Source organism: Hypoxylon trugodes (assembly GCF_022578975.1).
Source record: "Hypoxylon trugodes strain CBS 135444 unplaced genomic scaffold F4822scaffold_2, whole genome shotgun sequence".
NCBI classification, from domain to species: Eukaryota; Fungi; Ascomycota; class Sordariomycetes; order Xylariales; family Hypoxylaceae; genus Hypoxylon; species Hypoxylon trugodes.
In genome coordinates, this window is record NW_026250017.1 from 2,457,813 (window position 1) to 2,478,373 (window position 20,561).

General features: G+C 46.9%; 9 protein-coding genes across 9 annotated transcripts; 5 read left to right on the forward strand and 4 right to left on the reverse strand.

Annotated features, from left to right (window-relative positions):
• Positions 1-364: 364 nt before the first annotated feature.
• F4822DRAFT_425667 (Metallo-dependent phosphatase-like protein) lies at positions 365-1,778 on the forward strand (the record flags this gene model as incomplete). Its single annotated transcript, XM_051460380.1, has 4 exons — positions 365-500; positions 560-996; positions 1,049-1,332; positions 1,391-1,778. 4 exons carry the CDS (start codon positions 365-367, stop codon positions 1,776-1,778), a joined length of 1,245 nt encoding a protein of 414 aa, XP_051318230.1.
• Positions 1,779-1,950: 172 nt separating this feature from the next.
• On the reverse strand, positions 1,951-3,141 carry F4822DRAFT_425668 (FAD/NAD(P)-binding domain-containing protein; the record flags this gene model as incomplete). Its single annotated transcript, XM_051460381.1, has 1 exon — positions 1,951-3,141. The coding sequence occupies one exon, from the start codon at positions 3,139-3,141 to the stop codon at positions 1,951-1,953; it is 1,191 nt and encodes a 396-aa protein (XP_051318231.1).
• Positions 3,142-3,686: 545 nt separating this feature from the next.
• F4822DRAFT_441407 (aldo-keto reductase) lies at positions 3,687-5,392 on the reverse strand (the record flags this gene model as incomplete). The annotated part of the gene is made up of 9 exons (XM_051462864.1): positions 3,687-4,153; positions 4,210-4,251; positions 4,307-4,445; positions 4,507-4,594; positions 4,662-4,752; positions 4,811-4,875; positions 4,947-4,967; positions 5,028-5,104; positions 5,157-5,392. The coding sequence occupies 9 exons, from the start codon at positions 5,390-5,392 to the stop codon at positions 3,914-3,916; spliced, it is 999 nt and encodes a 332-aa protein (XP_051318232.1). The 3' UTR covers positions 3,687-3,913.
• A 221-nt stretch (positions 5,393-5,613) lies between these two features.
• F4822DRAFT_391144 (Fructosamine kinase-domain-containing protein) lies at positions 5,614-7,108 on the reverse strand. The gene is made up of 3 exons (XM_051457092.1): positions 6,884-7,108; positions 5,937-6,826; positions 5,614-5,867 (listed from the first exon to the last, which is right to left on the reverse strand). Exons 1-2 carry the CDS (start codon positions 6,920-6,922, stop codon positions 6,110-6,112), a joined length of 756 nt encoding a protein of 251 aa, XP_051318233.1. The 5' UTR covers positions 6,923-7,108; the 3' UTR covers positions 5,614-5,867; positions 5,937-6,109.
• A 519-nt stretch (positions 7,109-7,627) lies between these two features.
• F4822DRAFT_436235 (uncharacterized protein) lies at positions 7,628-12,654 on the forward strand (the record flags this gene model as incomplete). Its single annotated transcript, XM_051462290.1, has 5 exons — positions 7,628-7,643; positions 7,723-10,735; positions 10,836-11,586; positions 11,620-11,674; positions 11,705-12,654. The coding sequence occupies 5 exons, from the start codon at positions 7,628-7,630 to the stop codon at positions 12,652-12,654; spliced, it is 4,785 nt and encodes a 1,594-aa protein (XP_051318234.1).
• A 188-nt stretch (positions 12,655-12,842) lies between these two features.
• F4822DRAFT_129991 (uncharacterized protein) lies at positions 12,843-15,270 on the forward strand. Its single transcript, XM_051452700.1, has 3 exons — positions 12,843-14,182; positions 14,231-14,695; positions 14,749-15,270. The coding sequence occupies exons 1-3, from the start codon at positions 13,196-13,198 to the stop codon at positions 15,196-15,198; spliced, it is 1,902 nt and encodes a 633-aa protein (XP_051318235.1). The 5' UTR covers positions 12,843-13,195; the 3' UTR covers positions 15,199-15,270.
• Positions 15,271-16,509, reverse strand: F4822DRAFT_129964 (uncharacterized protein). Its single transcript, XM_051452699.1, has 2 exons — positions 15,847-16,509; positions 15,271-15,793 (listed from the first exon to the last, which is right to left on the reverse strand). Exons 1-2 carry the CDS (start codon positions 16,035-16,037, stop codon positions 15,343-15,345), a joined length of 642 nt encoding a protein of 213 aa, XP_051318236.1. The 5' UTR covers positions 16,038-16,509; the 3' UTR covers positions 15,271-15,342.
• Positions 16,336-18,816, forward strand: F4822DRAFT_129948 (uncharacterized protein). The gene is made up of 5 exons (XM_051452696.1): positions 16,336-16,561; positions 16,613-16,667; positions 16,729-17,811; positions 17,866-18,155; positions 18,206-18,816. The coding sequence occupies exons 1-5, from the start codon at positions 16,459-16,461 to the stop codon at positions 18,565-18,567; spliced, it is 1,893 nt and encodes a 630-aa protein (XP_051318237.1). The 5' UTR covers positions 16,336-16,458; the 3' UTR covers positions 18,568-18,816.
• A 1-nt stretch (position 18,817) lies between these two features.
• On the forward strand, positions 18,818-19,775 carry F4822DRAFT_129949 (DASH complex subunit Spc19). Its single transcript, XM_051452697.1, has 2 exons — positions 18,818-19,076; positions 19,160-19,775. The coding sequence occupies exons 1-2, from the start codon at positions 18,921-18,923 to the stop codon at positions 19,565-19,567; spliced, it is 564 nt and encodes a 187-aa protein (XP_051318238.1). The 5' UTR covers positions 18,818-18,920; the 3' UTR covers positions 19,568-19,775.
• Positions 19,776-20,561: the final 786 nt, after the last annotated feature.

A 20,561-nucleotide genomic window follows, 5' to 3' on the forward strand; every position in this document is an offset into this window, starting at 1 on the left:
GGTTTATCTAGACGCGGCCTTCTATGAACAGTTTCCTGTTACTTACCACTAAGTTGTGCCCGTACGATGGAATCTTAGCCCGGTGCTATTCTCGCCTTCCTTGTTCAGTAATAGCTCTAAGTTGACAATTTGTACAGTCTGTTACGCATCAGACATACAATAGGATACGAGACAGTAGACCACAGATGTTTAGCAGATGCCGCACGTGCAAATTCAAGTGCGGTCGCCCATTTTACACCCCACCGCTTCCCCTCTCCATCCCCCGGAGCGCCTTTTCTAACTTTAATTTTTCTTCATTTCAACCTTCTTCTAACTGCAAAATCCCCTATTCTATATCCGATAGATACTACCTGGCATATAGAAGATGGGGTTTGAACCTCACGAGCGGAAGCATCACCGGTCACATACTTTATCCCAGCGGAGCAACGGTCGCACGCTACAATTCCTTGAAGATGGCACCTTTCAAATTACTGTATTCTCGGATCTCCACTTGGCTGAGGGTAAGTCAACTAATTCAAGACTGAATAGTACGGCTTCTAATATAAAAACACCATCCTAGACGAGGATAATGAAAAGGGTCCAATAAAGGATGCCAAGACCAGCGAAGTTTTAAAGAAGGTATTAGAATACGAGAATTCGCAGTTAGTTGTTCTCAATGGAGATCTTATATCAGGCTACGGCACAGTGGCCGATAATGCGACGATCTATTTAGATCAAATCGTCGCACCAATTGTGGAATCGGGCTTGCCATGGGCGACGACATACGGAAATCACGACAATGAACGTTATTCAAGATCTAAAGATCTTCTAAGACGAGAGCAGGATTACAGCAATAGTTTAACCCAAAATATGTTACCCGACCATCCGCAAGCTGGTGTCTCGAATTATTTTTTGCAGGTGTATTCAGCGTCTGGAAATCAAGAAGTGCCAGAAGTCATTTTATGGTTCTTCGACAGTAGAGGAGGTGATCAACCGCATGATTGGGTCGATAATTCGGTAAATATTGCTTTTGTTACTTATCTTAATTGAGCCATCTAACACTTATTAGGTCGTCGACTGGTTCAAGGAAACTAGTGCATCTCTTACTGAACGATATAAAAAGACTATTCCGTCGCTTGCTTTTTTTCATATACCTATCACTGCAACATACAATTTCCAGACATCTCCAGGTGTTAATCCTAGTAAAGAACCAGGCGTGGATGGAGAAAAAGTCTGGTGGCAGGGTCGAATGTTTGATGATAAGACTGGCCATGACGAAGCGTTCATGACCGCGCTATCGAACACGGATGGACTATTGGCAACATTTAGCGGCCATGACCACGACAATGACTGGTAGGGGTAACATTTATTAATTCCTAGAAGGGCTCACCGCTAATGTTAGTTTTCATAGGTGCTACAAGTGGCGTCCTGGTGCCAATCAGGCCGTAGCTAAGAATGGTGTTAGCGTGTGCTACGGTCGTCATACAGGATATGGGAGCTATGGAAATCTACCTCGTGGCGGAAGACAAATCCTACTAAAACAAGAAACTCTATCCAAGGAAGCAATTACATGGATTCGATTGGAAGACGGGTCAGTCTCTGCGAATGTAACATTAAATGCGACATATGGTCAAGACGAGTATCATCCCCTTGGGCAGGATATTGAGCTTAAGAGAAGTCAGTTCGGGATTGTGGGTGACGGCCTTCAAATTGTCCCAGGACTATATTCAGTGGCAATCTTTTTGTTATTAATTGTTTATTTTCCCTTAAGATTATGGGTTAATCGTCAACGAGGATGAATAGCGGGGGATGGTTGTGGACATGGACCAACTATGGCTCAGTTAATCGATGGATGACCTATAGCTAGAACTAGTAAAGTCCCTGAACAGTACCTAAAACCTGCCACTTACTCGCCTATAAATAGGCGGTAGTCTCGTTCTAGAGGTGCCCCTATTGCGCAGAAAGGCGATTTTAAATATCAGTCTCGTGGTATTCCGTCCACTCTTTTCCGCGCCAGAATTTCTGCCCACCCCTAAAAGAATGCTCAATTTTCTCCTTTGCTCTCGCTTCCATTCGGGCCTCGAATCCCGCGATACTATCTTTCGTAACGCCTTCGTCAGCAATGGTTTGTGCTAGGTCTGCTGCATTTCGGACTGCCGTATCACCACCGGAACCACCCATAGGACTCATCGCATGCGCTGCATCACCAATAAGTGTAACTCGCCCAGTCTGGCCCGTCGAAGAAGCCCCAATGTCAGGTTTGCTAGATAAGACCGGTACACAAGCGGTCGCATCAAGCATAGCCGAATCGAATAGTAGCTTCAGCGCGGGATGCCAAGTTTTTGTCACTGCACTCAGATACAGCCTCTTTTCCTCGGCTGTCTTCGGCAAGACCTCCGAAAACTGAGAAACGCCCGTACAGACGGCGAAGTAGAGGTAGTTGGAAAAACCCGGCAGTCTGTTATTTGATTCCTGTCGCGTGCTTTTCGACCACATCATAGGCTCGACAATAGCCTGGACATTAGCTTCCTTATCAACGTACATGCACCAGGTTAGCATGTCCTGCGGTATCTTTTCCTTCAATTCTTCGGTCAAGGGAGCTCGGCCCCACAAAATCCAGCGCTCGAGATCAAGCAATTTGCGACCGGGCTGAAGCTGTCTACGCACACGACTTCTGAGGCCGTCCGCACCAACAAGTAGCTGCCCGCGTGTTACCGAACCGTCTGTGAACTTGACTTGGACCTTTCCGTCAACAACCTCGTAAGATTCAAATTCTTTTTCGTAATCAATAGCATCTTTGATGTCCACCGTAGTCACCATGCGTACCCACCTCCTATCCACGGCCATTGTCACCCCATTCTCGGGTACGGGCTTTGAGTATTCAAGCTTCCTAACATCCACATATCGCGGGTCAATGCGAACTGTGTCGGCCGCAGTACGTTTAACTAGGTCTTGCAAAGAAGGGGATAGAACCCCATTGAGAGCGGCTAGGCCATCTGATGATATGCGAAAGCGATGACCTTGTAACCCATGTGTCTGAGGATGGCGCTCGAAGACGCGGAATGGGATTGAGCGAAGGCGGAGTCCTTGCGCTAATGTGAGCCCGGCGATACCGGCGCCGATGATCAAGATCGGCAAATCTGCCGTGGTGGTTTGCGCCATAACTCAGAGGAGTATTTCGTCCGAAATTGATAGATTTTAGGAGGAAAGGAGTAAGACTCTTGTTCCGACAGGGGAATCGCAAAGCGTTGCGGCGTAGTGTTAAGAATTGACCACAAGGCGAAGTGCCTAAGGCATCAAGCTTTGCGGCGCGGATCGCAGCTGGACCAACATATCGTAATTTCTGAGTGAGTCAGATTATAGCGTTATTCAGCCCATCATAGCGCTCTGCATTCATGTTGCTTCGACAATAACCACGTTATGTCCGGGCGAAGGCCACACGATCCTGAAGGCATTTAAATCCGGTTTGAATTCTCGACCTTGAAGAGTGAGAACTAGAGTGCTGGAAATAACTCAATTATTGAGACTGTTACATGGCAGACCACTCGGTCGGTCGGCGCGCCGCAAGCTACGCCCGACTTGGTTTTATCGTAGCTATTAAGGATCCATAACAAGCGGAAATAGCACAGGCTGTTATTTCACCTTTTATATATGTTACCATTCTTTTTAACTTCTTAAGTTTGCCTAGGAGTAAGGATCGGGCGACGTGTTGGCTCTTGCGTATTATTAGCCCCCTTGGAAATCTACACCTTACTAGTTGTCCGCACTAGTATAGAATAAATTAGTGGTGCGGGTAATATAGAACGCGACAAATTACGACATTATATAATCGTAGATTCTAGCGTCTTTTAACTCAAGACTAAACCAACTACAACGCATTTCGAAATCTATCCTTGGGTCTGTGGCGACTGGTGCTTCGATACAATATGTCGCGCTAACCCCAGGACGCGCTGTTTCCCACCGGCTGATCATTATTTTCATCGAAAATGTTAAATCCTACGTGCCCGCTAGGATCAAGAAACCGAAGAGGGCCCCGTTCCAAGGAAAGTTGATCGACGATGGTGAAGAGACCGTCAGGCAATCTTTTCACCTGCAAATTCTGCTTCATGTGTGTTTCGCTGACGGACTTGGGAACGACTGCGATGCCTCTCTGTACAGCCCAAGATAGACAAACCTACAGCAAAATGGATTTAGTTATTTAGTATCTTAGGCGGTGTTGAGAGGAATTACCTGTGCGGGGGTCATGTCACATTTAGATGCGATATCTAGAATCTAATGAGCAGTCAGTAAGAAGCATTCGATAATCCGGTTTATTTTGTTCACATACTTTTGGATTTTCCGTTGGAAATGGTTCGTCCGGGTGCCCTCGAACGAGGGGTACCGGCCGTCCACCGAGGGGCTGATGAGCCATGATCAAGATACCATGCTGTGCTGAGAATTGGCAGAGCTCGTGCTGTGGGAGGTACCTGTAGATTAGGCGCTATTAGTGGGTAAGAATGCAAAGCGGTCGGGTTCTTTCTGTCTTACGGATGGATTTCGACTTGATTGACGGCTGGGATAATCGTAGCGACTTCAAGAATTCTTTTGGTCTTCAGGATGTTGAAATTCGATAATCCTGTGGCCTCAGCTTAGCATTCTATTACGAGATGAAATAGTACGTAATTAGCGACATGCGTAGGTACCGATTGAGTGTACTTTGCCCGAAGCCACAAGCTTTTCCATCGCTTGCCATGTTTCTGGATAACGTTTAGAGAGACCATAATCCATTAGAGGCTATTCCATGGCATGAGCAGATGAAAACTAAGTATGTATTATTAAGATTGTACATCACCTTGCCGTTACCGCTTGGATGTCTTATGGTCTTGTGGTTCTCGCCAGCCTTGTAAGCATAAGGGACTTTTGTGTTGGCAACGTCAGTGTTTGGAGGTGACCTGAACCTATGGTAGTGACGGAATTCAGTTACGTACAGTGCATCAAATACAGATCAACTACATATAATAGAATTTTCAGTTTCCTTTATTAATTAAGAGGCCGGGGTGCTTGAATACCATAGTCAAGTTGGAGATTCTGTAAAGATTCATCCAGAGCTCTTTCAACATCGGCAGGCTCATGCCATGTCTGTGCGCTGGAGACAGTCAGTCAGCCCGGAGCATTGCGCGATCCAAATGTCGACTCACAGCTTTGACGTGACGAAAATTTCCTGTCGAGCAATACCACTCTCCTTGATAGCTTCACCAATTTCCTTCTCATTTCCGTAAGCGTGAGCCCCATCAATATGTCGGTAGCCCAGTATCAAAGCAAGCTTCACGGCATATTTAACCTGGGAATTGCCATCCTCTCCTTGAAATGTTCCGAGCCCAACAGCTGGAACCTTGCGGCCATTATTCAGCACGAAGGTGTCTGGCAGAGCCATGGTAGAAAGAGGACAATAGCAGGATGGCTTGGGGTTGCTTTAGGGCAACTTTCTTAACTATGAGAACCTGGGATCTGGGATGATCAAGGAGGGGAGAAGCACGCCACTCTGTCACACGTATTGTGAGGGGAACTGCAGATGATAAGAATGTATACAGTGTGGTGTACAGTACATAGCTACAAACACACTTGGCACGTTTGATTCGATTGATAAAAAAAAATCTCTTATATACCTAGGTAAGTTATGAGAGGCAATCAATGAATTGAGCTGACGAAATCAACATCATACCTTATCAAATAACAAAACGACTCCTTGGTATATCAGACGGAATCACACTCCTCTTCCGGGAATCGTTCTGTAAGCTCCTGAATTCCATCAATCACCCTGTTTTAGGTTAGATCCTAGGGGTTGCTAGAAGAAATGATCCCTTACATCTGTAGGTATGATTCCTGGTGCGGGAACATGGCTGAAGCGTGTAGGTTGAACCTCCTGTGCAAATACTCAGTTACAGGGTCTTCACGACTACAAGACTAATTATTATAAGTGCTACGTACAAGGAGTAGAGTGCATTCCGGTCATCATAATCTTCTCGAGGCTCCGACTGAGGTATGTGAGAGTGATATTCCTCGAAGTATGGACGAGCGAACTTATTTCGCTTGGGGCGCCAGTTACCGAGTTCATCTATGGCGATAGTTAGCCAGCTAGATGCCAATTATGTTAGTAAGAGGGGCTTGACGTGCATTCGTTGTGCGCCCAGAAGCTAGCAGGATCATAGACGATACCCTCCTTGGTATTCTTGTCGGTAACCCCGGCATTCCCATACCAAAGGTCTCCATGCACCAATGACGGCTGTATTTTACGCCCGTCGCTCTCCAGTGGCCGTAAAAGCCGGGGTATAATTCTACCAAACAGAGGGGTGAGAAGTTCATTTAATTCAGCGTTAGGTCCAGCCCGTTCCTCGCGGATATTTAGTATGTGTCGAAGGCCGTTTGCGAAGAAAGCTTCCCAACTGTCGGACCAAGAGTTGTCCTGAGGCAGGTTGCCGTTGTATGTCGCGCAGTGGAATCCAAATTTTCCATTGGGCGAGGTATGGCTGGAATGCAGTCGCGCTAACTTCTCGCAGAATTTCTCGGGCTCGGGGACACCTTCAATGAAGTTGTAGAATTTGCAGATATAAAAGTGCGAGTTTGAGTCGCTGGCAAAAGTTCCCCAGGCGATGGGCTTGGTGCAGAAATCGGGAGTGATGCTATAAATGGCTGATGTGGACTCAAATTCGCCTTTGAGTGCTGCGCGGCCATGCTTTCCGATAGAGACTTTCATGAAATAATCTTCCTTTTTCCCGTCCTTGTGTAACACTTTGACCCGGGTTGCTTTTGCCCACTCGGACTCTCCATGATGTTTTGTCTCGAGGATCTCCGCAACATCGGGAAGGGCTGCGATCTCTTAGTCGGGAACGAATGATCAGGGGAAATGAATTGCATCAACTCTACCATCAACGACGTTTTGGTCTACTGAGACTGGGTGATCCATATTTAAGAAGGTTGCGCGCAAGTTGCGTCTACTGAGATTTGACTATATGATAGCTGCTATGATATTTGGATAGAGTAGGATGGAAAATACCTAGGTAAATCAAGGCTGGATCCTAACATATTTCTACTCACGCAAAACCTCATTGTACCAACATGGCGGCCCGGTGATTAGGGCAATGGAACTCCACCGCCGCCGACTATCGTGTGCCGTTTTCAATAAACTGCCAATGTGCCAATAATACAGTGTATTTTACAGTATGGTGGTGACTCGCACTGTCGTGGTTAAATTTATAGGGCTCTAAGCGCCGTAATTATGGTGGTCTTTAGTGGGGTGCTATAAGTGTACCTAGATAGGTACCGTAAGTGCGCCATATTTATAGGGCTTAAGGCTCCGTAAGACCTTACAATCATAGGGCGTTATAGCGCTTATTTGAAATGCATTATAAACCTTGGAATGCATTATATTTACCTAGGTACTGTATATTCGTACGGCGTTTTGACGCATTGGCAGTTTATAGCTGATTGGACCACCGTACCAACGAGAAGATTGGCGCTGCATAGCCGCTTTCGTATGTACCAGGGTACTGGATGGGCTGACCCAGCCCCCAAATGAAGCACCCCTCTCTCAACTTTTTGATTATACAACCGAGATCTGTATGCGAGATTTACCGATTATACGATCTCGATGCCTTGACCTACCATCAAAATGGGTCGTGGACCAGGTATGTTGAGAGTTTCAGCAGGTCTCGCTAATTCCGTGTAGAGCGGTAATTGAGAATTAACGTCATATCCCTTCACTAGAGCTTCACAAGACGCTGAGCAGTGTACTCTCTATCTCTACTTCCGAGACGATTATGCCTGATGACGAAACTCATGGCGTTCTTGGTCTAACGACGCTCCACGAACCACCGCCTCCTAACAAGACCCTGGCCGATATTGTCTTCGTCCATGGATTAGGCGGAGGCAGCCGCAAAACATGGTCTTATTCCCCTAGTAAACATCACTACTGGCCACAAGCATGGCTAGCCAACGACCCGGACTTCGTAGATATACGCATCCACTCCTTCGGCTATAAATCCGAATGGGCTGAACGACAGCGAAGTATCCTCGACATCCGCGACTTCGCTGAATCGTTAGTTGGAGGACTGAAGAACAATCCCGGTATACGGCGTAGTAGTACACGTATTATATTCGTTTGCCATAGTATGGGTGGATGTGTCGCTAAAAAGGCCTATATTATGACACGCCAGGATCCTAGTTGTAAGGACCTAGCCGACAGAATTCATTCCATCTTCTTTCTAGGTACTCCACACAGGGGTAGTGATCTCGCAGCAATCCTCAAAAGACTGTCTATTCTCGCCTGGGGCTCCAAACCGTTCGTATCCGACCTCATTCCTAACTCATCTACACTGAGGGACATTAATGACACATTTCGTCATTATGCTTCGAATTTGCGCCTTTGGTCTTTCTATGAGACACTTCCTGCTAGGCCTAGAATATTAAACAAGATCGTGGTCGAGAGGCATTCGGCGACCCTTGGTTACCCTAATGAAGAGATTATCGCTATGAACGCCGACCACCGTCAGTTGTGCAAGTTCAGCAGTCCCGCTGATCCTAACTACAGAATCTTGCGAAATGCTCTTCACACGGTTACTGACATGCTAAGGTCATTGCCATCTTTGGATTTGACCTGTTCACAAACTTATGTCCAATTGACTTCCGCGCAGCAGAATTTGAATCAGAAGAGTGCTCGTCAGCGCCTGAGCTCGTTCTTGGGCGTCACCGATGCGCCGGAGGATGAGCTCCAGACTCTTCAATTGCTTCAACACCCAGGTTCTTGCCGATGGTTCACAGAAGCTGAATGTTTCATCTCATGGAAGACAAATAGGTCCCCTGGAATACTCTGGCTCACTGGAAGACCAGGGTTTGGTAAATCGGTACTATCAAGCCACGTTGTGGAACAGGTAGAATCAGCGGACTCTTTTTGCAGCTACTTCTTCTTCAAGCAAAGGGAGGCTAGCAAGTCCACGCTAAGCGATTGTTTGCGCTCGCTCCTCTTTCAGATGGCCATACAAGATAGTCAGATGGCGGACAAACTCTTCGAAATAGAAGCCGAGTATGTAACCTGGGATTTGACTGATGAATTGAGCCTTTGGAGGAAACTTTTTGTCAACGGAATCTTCAAACTGCCATCCATCTCTCGGCATTTCTGGATAATCGACGGTGTCGATGAGTGTGTTAATTTCAATTCCCTCTTCACTAAGAGGATCCTCGCTACGGTCCCCGAAGGCCTTCACTTTTTTGCTACCAGTCGTCATCTAGACGAAATCAGGCGCGGTTTGGCATCCATCGGGTCGCTTGTGTGCCTGCAGTCCATATCCGAAACTGACACGCTTAGCGATATGCGACTCCTTGTACATTCAAAGCTTAGAGAGTTGGATCGCCTAGAAAATGACGAAAGTGTCCATACGATGTGCGAAAAGATCATAGAAAAATCTTCTGGTTCCTTTTTATGGGTCCGACTCGTTCTTCAAGAGTTTGGAAATGTTTGGACTAGCGAAGCCATGGATGCTATCCTCGATGAAATACCTATAGACCTTCAAGATATGTACTGTCGAATGTTACAGTCCATAGAGAAGAATAAGCGGACAGCCAAGCTTGCTAAATCTATCCTATCGTGGGCTATCTCGGCATGCCGACCGCTTACGGCTACCGAGCTACGCGTTGCTGTGAAGCTCGACATCAACGAGACGCTGCAAAACATTAGCAAGGCAGTTCCTAGCTTGTGTCATCAATTAGTATCTGTCGATAGTAATGACAGGGTGTACATCTTACATGCAACTGCGCGGGAATTTCTTCTCAATAATGATCTTCATCCAGAATTTATTGTCCACAGTATTGAGAAGCATGCCTATATTGGATCACTGCTACTTCAATACCTCCTCAGCAATGCCTCCAAGCTACATGTACCACTGCAGCAGCAGAACTCGGGATTTCGTGGTTTCGCAAAACCAACTGATATCGTTGCCTCTGAGCCGTCCATGTTGGACTATGCGACCTCTTTCTTCTCTGAGCATGTATACCGAGGCATCTCAAGAGACGATATCCTGATGGCGAAACTGTGTACTTTCGTGAAGGGTGGGGCCATCCTCTCATGGATTGAATATGTCGCTAGATATGGGAGTCTTGGGGATATTACTAGGACGGCAATAAATCTGCGTGAATATCTCGAAGAGAAAGCGAGGTACCTCCCTCTCATGGACCCCTCAGCTTATCTTGTTGGCTGCTGGGTGACTGATCTAATACGAGTTGCTGCTAAGTTCAGGTCTCAGTTATTAGTTTGTCCCTCATCTATCCACTACATTATTCCGTTATTTTGTCCATCTGATTCAATCATTTCGAGAACTTTTGTCAATGATGCCAAATCCTCAAAAATAACTATCAAAGGTATCCCTCCAGCTTCATGGGACGACTGCCTAACCCATATCGATTTTGAGCGGGGTCGGGCCACTGCAGTGAGCTGTGACGCCCATCTATTTGCTGTTGGTTTATCAACCGGCCAGATTTCCCTCTTTAACGCTCACTCTATTCAGCATGTCGCGAGTATCGCTCATCCTGAAAGAGTCAGAATGCTAAGGTTTAGCACTGACGGCGAATTTCTTGCTTCTTCTGGAACCAAAACTCTGGTTGTTTGGCAGCTGAAATCTAGGACTCAGAAAATTTCTTTCCCACTGGAGTCGCAACTTATTGCTTTTACTTTCCTGGGTGGTGATGAGTTTCTTTGTGCCTTTGCGTCTGGTGAGCTAACTAAATGGTAAGACCACCCACCTACCTGGACCTTACGAATCAAGATGTTAGCTACTTTTCAAAGCTTGGCATTTATATGGACATAATACTAAGCCTTTACTCACTAGGCGTCTCGACTCCGATCAGCATGACGATCAGCATGAAACAATTTCTTGGAGAGGAGGGTACGCCGAAGATATCGCCGATAATCTGGGGATCCCTAAACAGCCCCCAGGCCGTGCAGCATTCTCTACGGCGGGCGATGCGGTACTACTCGCGGTGGGTTATCGAAGGTACCCAATATTCATCTGGAATGCATTCGAGCTGCGATTATTAGGACAATGTGGAGACGCCGAAAACAATGGGATAGATGACATGATATTCAATCCCAACCCAGATACCCCCGAGCTGATAGTTTCATACAACGACGGCAGACTATGTCTCTTCAATTACCATACTTTAACACCCACGTTCAATCAGTCAAATGTGTTCGCGCATAGCATCGCCTGTTCCCCCGACGGTCGCAATCTCATAGCCGGCAGCACCAAGGGTCTTAAGATATTTAAATTCAGTCAGGACCACATCGGAAACACTATATTAATCCCTATTTACAGCATCCAATCACCCGACGAGTCGATCCGTAGCGTAGCCTTTAGTGCTGATGGTCTACGCTGCCTCGACATTCACGACGAGCAGTGTCGCGTGTGGGCGCCTACGGCTCTAATACGGAAGGACAATGAGCTAGGGAGCGTAGACGCCGTACCGCTTTCTCCCAAAATCGCTCGCACAACCCTGGGACCCGAAATTCCAGAAATCACGAGCGCTCTAGTTGTTTCCTCAAGCACCAGTTGTGTCATCGCAGGCAAGAGTAACGGCGAGGTAGTGGCGTTTTCAGCTATCGACGGGGAAGAGTTAGGTGTGCTTTATGACCACGGGCGCGGCGTTTCAATCGTCAACGTCGCCTTAGGTGAAGCCCGCAATTTGGTAATTTCAGCAGATGATGCCGGTAGGGTGCTTGTGGCAGAGTTGTCCATCGCTACCTCCTCGGTGACACAGGGTTTACCATCCGCCCATGTCGTTCTGGATCGCAAGTTCGGTGCTTCGATCATTAATCTACTCGTCAACCCTTCGGCGGACCGCCTTTTAATATGTGGGCGCCACACGGACGAACTATGCGACTTGCCATCTGGTCGAGTTTTTAGTCCTATAGTTCTTAGTGATAGTCTGGCAGCAGCAACAGCTCTCCAGCACCCCACCAACGAGTCTTGGTTTGTCCTGATGTCCGCCAACGCTCGTAGAATCTTTTGTTGGTCTGACTTTCAGGAATTGGCTACCACGAACGACATCCTTGAGGAGCCCTCGACGTTCGTTGAGTCCCCCCTCTCTCAACCTCTTCCAGCGACTAAAACACCATCAATGCGGGGCTCATCGTATTCCGTCGGACAGGATTTCGTCCTCGAGCTGCGTAAGGTATCACGTTTTACACCCCCACAAGTGTACGCCTGGCCGGCGCAAACATTCGACCCAACAACGCCGCTATCGGCATCCCAAGCGTCTCCTACGGAAGTAGACCTTGCTGCCATCGGCACCGACATAATGACAGTACTCGGCGTCGTAGGGAAGTCCACAGTTCTCTTTATGGACGCCAATCTCTGGGTATACAGCATGGAACTTCGTCTAGAACAATCAGAACCATACGCCCGCGCCAGCCTTTTTGGTGAAAAGCCGGTAGTACAGGATGGATCCAAGCCGCCTACGCAACAAGTACTACCGATTTTCATAAGGAGACATTTCTTCGCTCTAAGTGAATGGTGCACAGATAGTGGAGAGCTGCGATGTATAGCGGCTCAACACGCCGAAGGTACGAAGTTCTTTTTCGCGAGTAGGCAGCATATTGTTGTCGTTCGACGCGGGTTGGAATTCTGGGATACTGTAATTGGCAATTAGCAGAATATGGAAAATATTACCACATCCAACGAATACAGGAACTTAGTAACCCATTTGCATGTCGCTACCTACGTAGATAGTTAGTTTGCTAGCATGAAAGCGCTGTGCATAACATGGTGTTCGATGGGATCTGGGCATAGGGCCGAACAAGAAACTTTATAAGTCTGTGCCTATTGGATCTCCAGGACCGTCGTCTATCGGCATATACTTTTCCTATGCCAAATCAGTTGGCATGTAGGCTTGGGAGAATGGCGATTCTCGGTATGGAAAGATTTCTACGGTCCTTGCATATGCATAGTTGCACAGCCTTCTAGCGGATCCGGGATATTGTGAAAAATGTCTCTATTCCGTCATTCAGGGGCTGTGCTCCACTAAGCCTCGCCCTCACTCAGCTCAGCCATGACAACAAATAGAAGTCAAAACAGCGTCGCACGGTAGAGTTAGGCGAATATTTATATAATCTTAAAGTCCTCGGTTTTCTCAGTAGCCGCTTGAAGATAGGCATAGAGAGATACCCGATGACACATCAGCAGTTTAACTGATGGCCATGTGCTATCAACTCGTGGAAATTTACAGCGCTTGCCGTTGTTTGTATTACAAGCATTCAGTGGACAAATGCACCGCATATGGCCAGCCCGGACATCAGGTAACAACACGAACCCTTTCAGTTGGCGTTGCCTGCCAGAATCACGCAGGACAAGCATACGTCAACCCAGAAATTCCTATCTATGTTGATAGCGGTTATAAAACAGCCATTGGGAAGGGCGCTCATGCCCGCAGGCCACGAGGCGCTGCCGCGCCCACCATTTTGAAAAAACCTATCGGTAGTGAAGTGGGCAGCAAACATATCAACAAAGATGACTCTAGCGACGAAGCCTCTTCCGTAGAAGCTTTCCTATTTGATGACACGGATACTTTTAGCGCAACTTCCGCCACTACGGTCGAATCGTCAACAGCTCTCGAGCATCTTACTGACGGCCTTTTACACGATGGATATCTGCAAGATTTATGGCCCCAGGTGGTTCTCAGATCAGCGTCTCCGGCGGAGGCGAAGGAGCAGATATCCCTTTTAATTCTACGATATAGCTTAGATCTTCTCCATCTGGCTCGTAACAAGCACGCTAATGGAGATTCGGTGGACTCCGAGATCCGAGTAAGCAAGTTCGTGAAGCAAAAGCGCCGACACCTAGCAGAAGAGATATATAAGCAATTCTGGCTTCCATTGTCTGCGGTAGGGCAGTCGACTGGAGAGAACAACGCCCCCGAGAAAGAGCCACGCGATGAATCCGATTCAGATGACGACCAACCACCAGACGTGGACCGGTTCATTGCAATAAAGGGATTCCTGTTTGAGGCAGAACCATTTTACTGTTTCAGGGAGAATGTCCGATTTTTTGTTGAGCGCAATTACTCTGATCCATTGCGAGTTACACGGATCGATTCCATACGGATGCTATTCAAAAATTTAGTTACTTCTATCAGTAGAAAAAGCCAACATAAAAAGACGAAGCGACTCTTTTGGACATGCGTAAGAAACCCCCCTACTGAGTTCTTATAAAATACCAACAAAAAACAGAATTGTGGTCTTAAGCTTTACGATGACTATACCGAGTATCAACCCGGTGCCCTAGATGATCTTGAAAAATTATTATCCAAATATGGAATGCAATCAAGAGAACAGGGAGATATTAAGTCAAACAATTCAAACCCAGGCAACGGCTCAAACAATGACATCTCGCCTCCGCTTGATAAACGTTCAATTGCTCTTGACACAAGGCTTCCTCGATATTGGCTAAGGAAAGACTACTGGGAACCTGGAAAGTGTCGTCAAAAATCTGGAACGAATCTCGAGCAGAAGCACAACTACTTGCTAGCTTGCCTTCCATTTGGACGCTGGGTCTCCAAGCTTTATCAACAAGAAATCTGTACAATACTTTCAGATCAGGATTTCTTCTCTCTGTTACGGATGTTGTATCATACTAAGCGGCGCCGGCTTCCCCTCTTGTGGCTACGAAAAGTGAATGGCATTCATTTCATTCAGGTAAGTTTCATGGACTTTTAAATATACATCAAAAACTAATACAACACCTTTAGTTTGACGTCCATCGTACGGAAATAGCCTCCGTACGATCCAAACCCGCGCTGCCTCCTGAAGATTTAAAGGACCAATACCAATACGACCCCATGCCAGCACAGCTAGTTCCGCCAATTGGACCGAACATGCTCGTCCATTTCTTCGAGAATCCAACTCATGCCAGCGTTCTTCCAGATTTGTACAAGAGGATACCGAAGAAATTACGAACGAAGCTAACTCCATGCCAAATAACGGGAATGTCGGTAGGATGGGGCATTCAATTCGCCGAAGGAATAGATAACTTCGTGTTTTTTATATGTGGATGTGTAAGCTTCCTTGTCTGCTTGATCGTTGCAGTGAGTTGGACGGTTGCCAAGCAAGATGTTCAAGGTGGTTTTGGAATAGGGGGTTTTCTCTTAGCTTTCATGATATTCTGTGGAAGCATAGTTAACAATGCGCTAGAGAATTAAATACCAGCATCGAAGGGCGATCCATTCACCAATGCCGCTTTATTTACACATAATTTCTATCGATAACTCTTTTCCCATTCTAATACATATGACTGTATGATAAAAAACATCTCAGGCAAGCGCAAGCATCAAGCCACCAAAGGCCTACCGACGATACCACATTCTAGACACCTTCGTCCTTCTAATCTTACTCTGCAACAAAAATACCCCCTGTAACAACGCCTCAGCAGTCGGCGGGCACCCAGGGACATACACATCGACAGGAAGAATCCTATCAACTCCACGCACGACACTATAACTATAGTGATAATATCCACCTCCATTCGCACAACTCCCCATACTGATCACCCACCGCGGCTCGGGCATCTGATCATAGCACTGGCGAACGGCGGATGCCATCTTATTCGTAACGGTCCCCGCGACGATCATAACATCTGCTTGTCGGGGTGAGGCGCGAAAGATGATTCCGAGTCGGTCTTGGTCGTATCGTGGCATTGAGGCGTGCATCATTTCTATACTACAGCATGCTAACCCGAAACTCAAGGGCCAGAATGATCCATTACGTGCCCAGGCGGCGATTTGGTCGAGTTTAGCACTGTCGAATGATTAGCGAGATACTAATTCGTTTAGTGTCATGTGGTTTCGTACGTGGTATATTCTAATAAACCTGTCTTTTCCCTGTCTGTTGAGAGTGCTTTACTCTTTGAGCACCTCGGTTGAGAGGGGCTATACTTTCGGATGCCATAAGAAGACGTCTGTAGCGATGGATAGAGTAGCCGAGTAGGGAGTGATGAAAAAGCCGAGACTATGTGGGCGTTAGAGAGTATTGTTGGAAGCATTTACCTGTGGGATTTACCTCTCGTTAATCTGCATATGGCTCTGCTGCTATTCATATTTATTGCCGAAGACATCGGTGGAAAAGAATATATGAGGTGTGAAGCGGAAAGAGGCAGAGTCAGATCACGGGTATACAATCAACAACTGGACAACTCGACTACTCAGCCCCAAACATGAAACAGGCCTGGGCTGGATTAATGATGAATCCTAATTTGCGCATTTTCTTAGAAATAATTACTATTAGACGTATGTCATAAGCTCCTCTAGTCAGTAAAACTTCTAAGGGGCGCCTCGGAAGAAGACCCATCTATCGGGATAAAGCCCACATGATCGTGGGTGGATTCGGAGATAAACCCACTCGCGGGGAAAAACCCACATAAGACATCCTATTTCTCTTTTCTTCTCGACATTATACCAATTAATATGCCCGGTTCGTCAAAGAAGGAAGCCGTATCTCGATTGAAATGCACTGCGTGTCATAAGACCTATTCCAGTATTAGTCATTTGCGTCGGCATGAGGCGACACGTACATAATATCCCATTCCACCTATCAGATAGCTCTGCTAACATCTGATAGATAATAGTCAGCGTGTAATTGTCTGCCCTTCCTGTTCGAAAAGCTTCGTAAGAATGTAAGTATTCTATATAACTGCTAGTTACATGGTGATGAATAAAATACTCATTCTTTGTTAGTGACGTGGCCCGCCGGCACCTACGGAGCTGTGTGAAAGATGACACCGATATCGATCTTCCCACTGCAAAACGCGGTAAAAAGCCGAAAGCGTGCGATAGATGCTCGCAAAGCAAGGTTACATGCAATTTAGAAACACCATGTTCGCGGTGTCGGTCTCGTGGTCTCACCTGCTCGTACCTACGAGTGGATGATTTGACTGCGCCGACGTCGACGGACTCACCAGTTACAAACACGGACCAATGGCTCCTGAGGATGACCGATCCCCTAGCTGGCGGAACAGCGGAAGCCGTAGTCCAGGATATAAATGCCGATAGTGTTATCGATGGAGAAACCATGCCAGTTTCGATGGCAGCATTTGAAGACGAACCTTTTCCCCAGGATTCGGGCGCTTGGATGTCTAGTTTCTATTTGGACCCTTCCTTGGACCTAGGCGACGGGTACTCGGTAGACGTCGAGAATCCTGTATTCGAGCCAACTATGTTAAGTGCCCGGCTGGAAGAATTGATTAAACAATTAGCTGATGCCCATCATGTTATGAGGTTCAACGGTGTTACGAGCGAGCTGGATTTCAACATTGACCTTGCTCGGTCCGTTTTCACTGCGCAAAATGCCGAATATTTCCTCGCGGTATGCTTCCAACACATACATCCTTATCATCCCATCATACACCCTCCGACATTTAATTGCGAGAAAGTTTCGTTACCCCTCCTACTTGCGGTTTTCCTCTATGGGGCGTTGTTCTCGGTGCCACTGGACGATGCTATTTCAGCACATTCGTTCTTCCGTGTCGCAGAAGAGTATATCTTTAACCATCCCGATATGAAGCGACTGGCCGAGCCAAACAACAATTCGAGCAATATGGGCGATAGTCTAGAGATCCTTCAAGCAGCATTTTCAATAACAGTCATCCAAAATAGTAGGAACGACGAAATCACTCGCCGTAGGATACGAGTCCAAAGGCATCCTTATTTAGTTGCTGCGACAAAAATGACAGGTGTACTGCAGGCCAAACACCAATTGGACCTATCCGGGTATACGGCCTCGGATTGGGACCAATTTATCAAAGAGGAGACAGGTATTCGGTAAGTCGGTCTAACTTCACACTCAATATGGTTGAAGGCTAACGGGAACAACAGAATTGCGCATTGGATTCAATTTAGCAATTGCTTCTTGGTATGTTGTTTCAATGGCCATGCTCAGGTTTATACAGCTGAGATGGTTGGTGATATGCCTTGTCGAAGAGAAATATACGAGGCAGAAACAGTGGAAGAGTTCGCCCGATTGTTGTCGCTAGAGCCATCAGGAGGACCACAACCCCAATCGTTAGCAAACGCTATCTCTTTTCTTCTTCAGGACTCATGGCCTGGGCCGGATCATGAAGTATATAAACGTTTTACGCCGGAGATTCTAGCGATAATCATTAATAGTGAGTAGTATGCTAACAATTAATAGAATAGAAATGCTAATAATGTGTAGGTCTCGGTACATCCATCATCGTAGCAAGAGGAAATGGTCCATTCTCCATGGTCTCTCAGCAATATCTCCGTGCTTGCATGCGATGGAAATCACTCTGGGAGACACTGATGAAAAAGGACAGCCAGGATCAAAGAACATTGACAGGATTCGTAAAACATGCTATGGATTTCTGGTGGTTTTGTATAGCCCTCATCAAAGCCGAACAATCGGGTGATCTATCGTGTCATTATATGACAAATTTTGGTCTCGATTCCTTTGCTGCTATTCATGAGTTCTTACGACGGTATAAAGGACTCAGATTACATGAAGTGTTAGCGATGGAGAAGAGGGCATCGACCCGTTCATCACCGGTCTCCCGCTAATACACTGAAAAGCGATTTATTCTGCATAGTAATCAAAGATCCGGAGGGTTTTGACGGAAGAATATGTATAATTGTACAAATGATGGGCAACGGCCATGATAGAATTAATTGCTGTGTTTATTTAGGGAGATAATTAATTGATCAGGGCTGTATTGGCTCAGCTGTAGCTCCCTAACGCTAGGTCAAAACCCCCACTAGACTTTCCCGCCTAAGCCCCGCATCGGCCGCTATCAATCACCCGGTCGCATTGTAAACAATTTACATCATAAACTTACAGCAGTATTTCATCTTCACTTCCCACTTTCAAACCTCTATACCTCCAATTCACCCGGCTGCTCTAACAACTACCCCCAATGGAAACCACGACAACTTCTACGGGCTCTGCCTCATACGGAGACTGCGTGGCTGCATTGCGCACCTCACTCTCGTTCCTCGAGTCCTCCGTCGCTACTCTCGGCACCGGCGTAGCAGACTACCCACGCCTTGTAAACGTTCTCAAGAGCGTGCGCGTACGTTCCCCATCCACCCCTACCTCCTCTACCTATCTTACCTACACACATAAACACATACAAATCACTAACACAAAAAACAGCACTACGAACTAATTCCCCAACCAACCCTAGTAGCAGCCGAAGCCTCTCTCCGCGACGAAATCGGACCCGCAACAACGCTCCTCCTCGACCGCGCCGAGTCGCACGTAGCACGCATAGAGCGACGCATCGACGCCCTAAAAGCGCGCTCCGAGCTACAACAAGGCCGACTCCTACACTCCTCCCCCTCCTCTCCATCTTCATCCCCTACCGCCGGTAAAGGCAAGAAAAAACTAAGCGACCTACGCGAAGAAGAAAAAGAAAAACAGCGAAAAATGGCCATCGAAGCCAAGATCAAGGCCCGGCAGAAGGAGGCGTTGCAGTATAGTGTGGAGAGATTAGAGCTTGAGGTCCTGCAGAAGGAGAGGGAGTTGAGGAAGAGGTTGGATAGTACGAGTGCGGTGGCTTGAGTAGTAGGATAGGACCGGAGATACTATTTACGGAGGTATCTACTATTACTAAAAAGAGGGTGGCCCGACGAGACATGGCCGGATCTGAACCCGGAAACCCTGCGATGGACACATCCGAGGCGCCATTTTGTCTGGTGTTATGTTAGCGGAACGAGGGGTAGGTTCGTCTTGGACCCTGCGGCCTTTACACCGCTCCGCTGGTTCTAAGACACGGGGTCCTGTGCTGCATACACATTTATCCAGCCATGATGAATTCGAGGTGGCAATTAGTAAGGGGGCCAACAGGCTAGTAAGCAGGACAATTAGGTGGTTATGTGATACCCTAAGGGAGTATGCGGCTGAGACAATGTGCACCCTTTTGAGGTCGGGTCGCGAACTAGAGTGTCAATATTTATATTGATTCTGCATGAGAGAAGATGGTGGCGAGCGTAAGAATCCGCATAGGGAGGGGTTTAATGGGGGCCATGTCCTTAGGTTGTCTTCATGGCACGATTCTGATATTGATATTGACGCGGCTGCGAGGGTCCCATCAGTCTGATGGCTGGCGAGTCATTCATAGTTCAGGCCCCAGCAGTGTTCATGTCACCCCTAACAAGGTAGCTCACCGAGAAAAAAACAGTAAAATGCAATGAAACCTAGGTATAGCCATTTTTAAAGTGCCTACTATACAATAGCCTCGGCTATGCTCCTATCAGCTTGAAAGGTGTTCAAACACAATGTTAATCGTACAGAAAACGCCCCCAAAACACCTTGCTGAATACACGCCCACATATTGATATCACTTATCAACACATCAAGAACTGCCTTTTTTAATGGTCTTTTTTTTCATTGATTGGTACCAGAGCATCTATATCTCCTGGAATCCGTATGAACCAATGGCGTGACGTTCGTTAAATAACCCCCGTTCGTTTCGAAAGGCTCCGTCCCTCTCCGCCCTGCACGCCAGTTCAACTAAAAACTATATATATGTACTCTGAAAAGGCGGGCGATACAA